This window comes from Rhineura floridana, chromosome 1 (genome assembly GCF_030035675.1).
Source record: "Rhineura floridana isolate rRhiFlo1 chromosome 1, rRhiFlo1.hap2, whole genome shotgun sequence".
In the NCBI taxonomy this organism is placed as follows: Eukaryota; Metazoa; Chordata; class Lepidosauria; order Squamata; family Rhineuridae; genus Rhineura; species Rhineura floridana.
This window is the reverse complement of record NC_084480.1, coordinates 323,287,157-323,294,968: the sequence shown is the minus strand read 5'-3', so window position 1 is coordinate 323,294,968 and position 7,812 is coordinate 323,287,157. Positions and strand designations below refer to the sequence as shown.

Here is a 7,812-nt window from a genome sequence, read left to right as displayed (position 1 = left end):
TAATCCAACAAACATCTGGTGCCCCAAGGTTGAAAAGCAGTGGTTTAAAGATATGGAGAGAGCAAAGCTAACAAGTTCTAGGCTTTTTAAATGCTCCTGAAAGAAAGAGGAATGACACACACAGGATTCAACAGGCAGCACCACAGCAAGGCAGATTCTGTGAAACACAAGCAACCTATGAGAGGACGTCAAAGACCTTTCTGGCCAATCCATTTGAAACTGTGCTGGACTGGATGAATTCTGGGTCAGATCCAGCAAAGCCATACCAATGTCTTGCATACTAATTTACTAATGTCATAGTAATTTAGGACCCTCCCCCACTCCACAGAGGCTACCTGTGCTGAATTCTTTACTTTGTGATCTGCCCAGCGAATCTGGTTCCTCTGATGCATCATTCTATGCTGAGGCCTTCCCCGTTTTAAAACTGCCTTGAAACTTTATCCAGCTCCTGCTTGCTAAGAGCAAGGTTTATTCCATCTGTTAGGGCAAGGATTTCTTTTTGCACAACGTAACTCCCCCTCCTCTCTCCATGTGTGCCCCGCCCCTTCCCCAAATCTGGTCTGGAGATTAGGGGAACCCCCAGAACAGATTCAGAGGGAGTACGGGGAGAGGAGAGGGATGTGACACTCCCTTGTGCTAACAGAACGAATATTTTGGATGCCACCATCAATTTCTGATCAGGCTTTTGTGCACTAGGATTAGGACCATGACTGCAAAAGAGACAGCCTTGCACATGTGCAGGCTCACATACACACACCCTCCCTACTGGCCCGACTTGCAGGCCTTTGCTTCATGGAGGCATCTGGTTGGCCACTGCGAGAACAGGATGTGGGACGTGATGGGATGAGCCTTTGGCAGGGATCTTCTGGTGGCTGAGAGCCTCAGTCCAGCAATTCAAGGCCCTCCTGGCATTGCTGTCTGTGGCCTAGACAATGCAAGCAGGCCCAAGATTAGGAGGGCAAAAATTGTGCTAAGTGATGAAAGAAGCATAATTTCTAAAACGTAAAGTAAACTTTATTGTCCTTGAACCACAAAATAGATTTCTTTGGTTGTACAAATGTCACTAGTTACAGTCTTGATCTCCCTTGGAGTGTCCTGGGAGAGGAGACAGACAGACAAGACAGATATGCCAGAGCCCAGCACCTAGAGAATTTGTTAGTCAGTGAAACCCGGCCTGATCACTCCCCAAATTGCTCATTAAAAGCAAATGCTAAAATTAGATTAAAATCAAAAAGCTCTAACTGCCAATGTAGAAGCAGCCACTGTGCGGCTTGAGAGATGCAGACAGAAAGGAGCTTCCTTCTCCATGTGCCGAAGACCAAACAGGTAAGTTCTGTCAAAACAACCCTCTGATTTTGGCATGATGAGATCCCACATCCTGTCCTTCGGCAGAGGCTCCACTTCCCACCACAGGCCAACGAGGAGAGGCAAAGAAAGTGGCACAAGCAGCCACCTGTTGGGGTTCCAGACAGACCCAACCTTTTGCAAACAAGGGCCGTGCATCAAGAAGAGAGGCTGCAGCCAGGGGGCAGCAAGCCTCAACCTCCGCACTTGCTGGAGCGTCTCGACTCACAGCTCATGCCTGTTTGGCCCTCGGCCGCCAATCTCCATCCCAATGTCCTTGTCCTATGTTGCACTACCCCTCTCCCTGCCCCCAACCCCAATTCCCCCTATTTTATCTGTATCTTCTACCTGCATCACCCCGTTCTAACGCAACTAGCCTGCTCCCACACTGTTCTACCTTTGCTAGCACCGGGCAGCCCCCACAAGGGCCCTCCTGCCCTTGTTAAATAGGCGGAGGTGCCCATTTCTGCCCATTCCTCCCTCCTGCCCTGGGCATCAGGGCACTGATGAGACACCCAGGCTCTACAGGAGGAGGAAGAGGAAAATGGTCGCCCTTGGCAAAAGTCCACCTGTTTCTCTGCCCATCCTGCCCGAGGGCAATGCCCCTCTCCCAACCTTTGCCCTGAAAGGGGCAGGTGGCCTGTCACTGATGCAGAAGTGGTCCCCCCGCTGCTTGGCAAATGTCAACTGGGGCTGCCACCCTCCCCACAAGCGAGGGTCAGTCTGAAGTAGCGGCAGCGTGCACACGCACCCCCCCACACCCCCTTACAATATTTACACACACACACACTGCACAGCCCATCGCTGCTGATATGCACTGCCCCCGTTTGCTCAGAACCTGCCCCTCTGCATGGTGAGGACAGGCAGGAGGCTCACAGCCTTAACAAAGCCTACGTGGGCTCCAGAGAGCTTGCTCTAGCCAGGAGCCAGGCGGCCACAGACCAGGCTGTACCAAGCCAAGGGTCGGCTCGGAGGTGTTTCCAGCAGCCCCTGAGGGGCAGGTCTGCTATGTGGGGACAGCAGCTTCCAGGCTGTGCTGGGTGGGCCGGAGTTTGCGCTGGCTGTGGAAGAGTCCCACCTCTTCCCCGGGAGTGGAGGGCTCCTGTGTCCCTGAGGGCTCCTGGTCTTCCACCTGTCCACCTTGCTCCTGGCTCACTGGAGGGAGGGAGGAAACAGAGGAACATCATGGGGGGAGGAGGAGAGGTGGGCAGGACCTTCCCACAACCTAAGATGGCAGCCCCTTGCCTGCATTGATTCAGGTCAGGAGTGGAGGGCCACGCCCAGCGCAGTTTCTGCAGCACCCCAGGAGCCACCCCCACCCGCCTTTCTGGCTCCTTCATGCTCTCCTTGCTGCAGGAGGGTGGAGGATCGGAGGGGAGGCTGTGGGGCCCCAGGCCGGACATTGCTGGGCCCCGGCTGCCCTGCTAACAGAGGTGCCAGGCGGCTCTAGGGAACTGAGAGGCCTTCGCCTGCCCTGATGGCTGCCTCAGCTTTTCATGCACTGTGCAATCAGTGTAGGGTGTGTTGAACACAGACAGGCTCCTACCCCTTCCCTGGAAATTTTTAACAGCAAAACCTAACCCGTAAACCCACTTAAGGAGACACAGGGGGGACGGCCAGCAGGCCAATGGAAGCAGAGATTCTTTCTGCAGTGCTGCTGGGGGGCAGGAGGGAGGATAAGCTGCTTTAGAGCTGATTTGGGGCTCAAAAATACTCCTGTAGAGACCAGGAGCTGCTCACTTTCCCACTTGAAGACCCTCTTTCAGGACAGTTTGCTCAATCAGCAGCTGGGGGGGGGGGAGCCAGCCACTCCAAACTGACTTCCCAAGTCCTAAAGACAATGTTGATGCTGCTCCTCTGCAAAGCACAGAAGCCTCCGCTGCCCCCTGGGAGAAAGAGCCTTTGGCCTTCAATGCAGCTCTCACACTTTGTGGCCGTCTGCAGCTGTGAAGGTGGAAGACCAGTTCCCTCTCCCCACCAGTCTTGCAGAACGCTTCCCCCTCCTGTTTGCCAAGTACCATTACGTCTTGGGACCCATGGCTTCGCCTGGAATTAGGCTCCCAGCATCGAGGCCCCCAGCCAACTTTCACATTCCAAACCAAAAGCAGGAAGAGGTTGGGCATGCTCATTGGCCATCCCTGGCTCCTTAGGCAGGATCACACACACACTGCCCCCCTCCCACCAGAAGCATGCTCATCACAGCACTCCGTTCCTAGGCAGTGCAAGAGTGTCCTACCCACTACTTGCTGTGGCTGACCTTTCACTCTAAAAAGGAACAGAACAAGCAGACGGCTTAGGAGTGAAATGCCTGTGGCAGCATGGTGGCTCTGGAGCTAGGAGGCTCCCCACTCACCTGAGCTGCTGGAGTCGTTGAGGAGTCTGCAGGTGTCACCGCCATCTGGAGTCTGGAAGAGCACAGGAGAACCAGATTAACACCGGGCTGCCTCATGTCCCTGACCCCTTCTCGGGGGCCCACACAGATCCACCAGTCATAAGACAGCCCTGGCCAGTTCCTGCATGGTGCATGGGAGCACACTCTGAAGAGCAGGCAGTTGCAGGAAGAAGGGAGATGGGCGGGGTGAGGAAAGGAGGGGGCAGGAATATTAAGAGCAGCAGGAATCAGAAGCAGGCCGGTGGCCCAAATCTTGGTTGTTGCCTCAGGAGCAGGAAGCATGAGAGCATTCCAGAGCTTTGGGCTGGTACTAAAGTGTCCCTCCATCTCGGGGGGCCCCAGGCCAGAAGGTGGTGGCGCCCCAGGACTGGGATGGGCAATGGGTGTCCTCAAGGCCTCTTTGAAAAGACGTGATCTGGCCAGAGATGCCACCCTGGAACTTTACAACTCTCACACACATATTGGTGTGAGCTCACACGCTCCCAAATTGTGATGCCCCAGCAGCTCCCAGCCCCCAGAACACTGTCTGGAGAAGAGGAAAAACGGGATATAAACTTAATACATAAATTATATAAATAAACAACATGCCCTGCTGGCCATGGCTGGAAGAATTAGGCTTCTTGAGAAACGAAGGCCAACTGCTCTCTGGAGCCTCCAAGCGCAGGCCTGGAAAGGCTGTGGGACAAGGCGGGCGGCTAGATCCAACCCCTTCCACAGGCCAAAGTGGCGGAAGGCGGCCCACTTACAGGCCTTGCCAGATGACGAGCCAGGACGATCTGGCAGCAGCCAAAGGCAACCGCCAGGCAGGTTTTACCGCAACACCCACCTGCCTTCGTGTTTCTTGATATGGTGGTGCCTGGTCTTGGCTACAAAGTCCTACACAGCTTGGGGCCAGGATACTTAACAATTGTCTTACCCCTTATATGCCCAGTAGATTGCTGCCATCGGCAGGTGAAGGCCTCCTGCAGACACCATCTCATCAGGAGGTCTGCTCCACACAACACAGGAAGCTGACCTTTAGTGTGGCAGCACCTCCCCTGTGGAACTCCCTCCCCTTCAATATTTGTCAGGTGTCATCTCTGTTCTTCTCAGCACCTTTTGAAGACTTATCTCTTTCAACAACCCTTTTAAGTGGAGACCTTATCCCAGTTTGTGTCTGTGTTGGAATTGCTGTGTAATATGCTTTTAAACCTTTTTAAAAAAAATGTGTTTAACTTTAAAAAAAAAATGTTTTGAAAGCTTTTTTTAAAAGATATTTTTAAAGATGTTTTGTGTTAATTTTAAAGTATCTTAAAGTCTGTTTTTATGATGTCTTAGCCTGCTTTTAGTGCTTTTGTTTGCCGCCCTGGGCTCCTACAGGGAGGAAGGGCAGGATGTAAACCAAATAATAAATAATAAGCTGGGGAGGGGGAGAGAGCGCAAGAACACATTGCCTGGGGCAAGAGGGGGTGAGAGCCACCCTGGAAGAGCAGCTCAGGCAATTGTGCCCTTCTGCCCTTCGCCTGCCACCGGCTCCCTGGAACCGAACTCAGGACAGCAGGCACTTCTCCCAACAAGTTAGAGCCCTCCCCCCTTTGGAGGAGCAAACTGCTTACAAAGGCTAAAACAGAAGCGCACCCAGCCACCCGTGCTGCAGGGGGACACACCATGAGCTGCTTCCGACGGAACTTGTCCCCCAAGGAGTCCAACCACCAGCCTGACAGTCACTGCTGCCATTAACCCACAGAACTCTGTACAAGGGCTGCAAGGAAGCCACTCCCTCCTCCCCTGCCAGGAGACAGAGCTCCAGGCAAGACGTGCCTGCAGGGGCCTTTCTGGCCATCACAGAAAGCATGCAGCTTGTACCTGGATTTCATAAACAGGTTTGGAAGAAGGAATGGCAGCAAATGCCCTGTAGAGGAACTTCTTGTCAGGCACAGACTAGTGGAGGAAAGAAGGGAAGAGGCAGAGAAAGAGAGAATGAAGGAGGGTGTGGGAAGGCAGGTGTGAGGGAGACGAGGTTTAGGAGGAGGAATGACAGAGCCCACTATCCTCACCCTGCCCCTAGTGGGCAGGCAAGCGTCTCCGCAATGAAGCGGGGCTCCTTCAGACTGCCCGTTCCTAAATAAGCCTGGGCCAAGGGCTCGTCCCCTCTGAAGCCCAGCACAGTCCCACAACCCTGACCCTGGGGGCTCTTTTGCTGGCTCCTTCCCACACCAAGTGCCTTGAAGCCCAACTACCGAAAGGCCTCGGGTGCCCTGGGCAGTGAAGGGCAGCAATGAACTCCTGGCTTTTGCACAGAGTCCATCCGGGGCAAAGGTGGAGAGGCTCCCTGTGCTGTTCAGAGCAAGCGCAGATACCACAGGAGGGTGGTGCGAGGGGCACCTGTTGGCCAAGATGCTGAAGGGACGCAGGGAGGGAGCAGTAGGAGAGAACGAGGTGGAGGGAGGGAGTCCCTACAGGGACAGAGGAAATGGCGACGGGGCGGGGAAGGAGGTCTCTGACCCCAGGCACATCCAGGAGACACCCTCTGACCCCAAGCGGCAAGGGATTCCCATGCCCAGGTGCTACCACCCCCCTCCCTCAGAGCAGTGAAGCCACATCCTACCAGCCTGCCTGGTGAAGTGAGGATCCGGGAGCTGCAGTCTGAAAGAGAGGCAGAATTTGGGGGGAGTCGGAGAGAGAAATGGGAAGAGGATTAATAACCGTGCAAGGGTGTGCAAGGATGTATTTCACACACAAACACCACTCTCTCCCCATCAGGAGCCAGCCGTGCGTTTCCATTTCCAAGAGTGGGATGTAAAACTCAAAGGAAAGCGAAGTCAAAAGACCTACCCTCCAAGGGTGTTGGCGAAGGAGTGGGAGCTGGCGAGGGCGACTCTGCCAGCCGCTCCAGCATGCCACGCTTCTTGCCCTCCTTGGACTTTGCAATCACCATCTGGGCCTTGAGGGCATCCTGCTCTAGAGACTTCATCCTGCCCAGCAGCGGAGAGAAAGAGACCGAGAGAGGTCAGCAAGCCAGGCGTTCCCATGGCCACCCTGGGGGATCACCGACCCTGCCTGGCTTGGCCAAGCCTGCAGACAGGGCTGAACACAGAAGGGCCACCGGCAAGCAGACAAAGAGGGCAACATCCAGCCGGTGCTCTGGGGATGGAGGAAGCCCACCTGCCCCTGGTTGTTGCAAAGGAGGCTGGAGCCTAGTTGTGCATGGGATAGCACTCCTTGCAGGCTCGGGGGGGGGGGCACCGTTCAGTGGCAGAGCTGCTGCTTGGCCTCAGTCGCCAATGGGGGCATCTCCAGATAGTTTGCCTGGGAATGTCCCCAGTCTTCACTCCTGGAGAGTCATTGCTGCCACTCGGTGTAGACAATACTGAGCTGGATGGACCAATGGTCTGACTCACTGTAAGGCAGCTTCCTGGGTCCCTACCCTGATAGGTCCAACCTCCTCCTTTGCACAGAGCACCGAGACTGAAGTCAGTCCACCAGAGGGGCTCAAAGGAGACACGGAGGGGGAAGAGCAGGGAGCCCCCAAAGGCAGCAGCTGCCGCCACCACCACCACCCTTCCTCCTCCTCCCAGTCCCAGCTTTGAATTCACCCAAGTGTGGCCAGGCTGCCCCTCTGGACCGGGGGGGGGGAAGGGAAGGGGGCATCTCTGGAGCTGGGATCCTGCTCTGTACTTGGTGGGGTGAAGGGGAAAGCGCTGCACACCTGGGTTGGCCTCCTGGCCCAGGGGCTCTTGAGGAGGTGGCGGTGGCAGCAGCAGCAGGGCCCTGCTGCCCCAGTGCCTGCTGCCGGGCCTGGTACAGCCGCCTGGCCAGGTCCTGCTCGTACTGTTTAAGGCTCTCTTCCAGGGCGGAAGAGCTGAGAAGGAGAGGAGGGAGATGCAAAAGTCACGGCAGGCAGACAAACAGAGAAAGAGACAGATTGGGCAGGAGGCAGCCAGGACTTGCAAGGTGAGAGGGTCTCCCAGAATCCCTCCCTGGCTGCAGGCAGAGGGGGAGAGGTGATGGTGGACCCCCCCAGCACATGCACGGGGCAAGAAGGGCAGGGGAAGGGTGCAGAGGCCTGCCTTGAACTTGCTCAACACACAGAATCA

General features: G+C 55.4%; 1 protein-coding gene across 17 annotated transcripts in view; it reads right to left on the bottom strand.

Moving 5' to 3' along the window:
* Positions 1-992: 992 nt before the first annotated feature.
* Positions 993-7,812, bottom strand: part of SCRIB (scribble planar cell polarity protein) — a 120,565-nt gene continuing 113,745 nt past the window's right edge. For 11 of the 17 annotated variants that reach the window (XM_061607270.1, XM_061607271.1, XM_061607272.1 and 8 more), the window contains 6 exons: positions 7,425-7,577; positions 6,551-6,690; positions 6,324-6,361; positions 5,582-5,656; positions 3,698-3,749; positions 993-2,499 (listed from right to left, as the gene is read on the bottom strand). In XM_061607270.1, the coding sequence (XP_061463254.1) occupies positions 2,351-2,499; positions 3,698-3,749; positions 5,582-5,656; positions 6,324-6,361; positions 6,551-6,690; positions 7,425-7,577 (607 nt within the window). In that variant the 3' untranslated portion in view covers positions 993-2,350. Of the gene's footprint in view, positions 2,500-3,580; positions 3,610-3,697; positions 3,750-5,581; positions 5,657-6,323; positions 6,362-6,550; positions 6,691-7,424; positions 7,578-7,812 lie in introns of all 17 variants that reach the window. The other 6 variants (XM_061607283.1, XM_061607277.1, XM_061607276.1 and 3 more) reach the window with 5 other exon arrangements.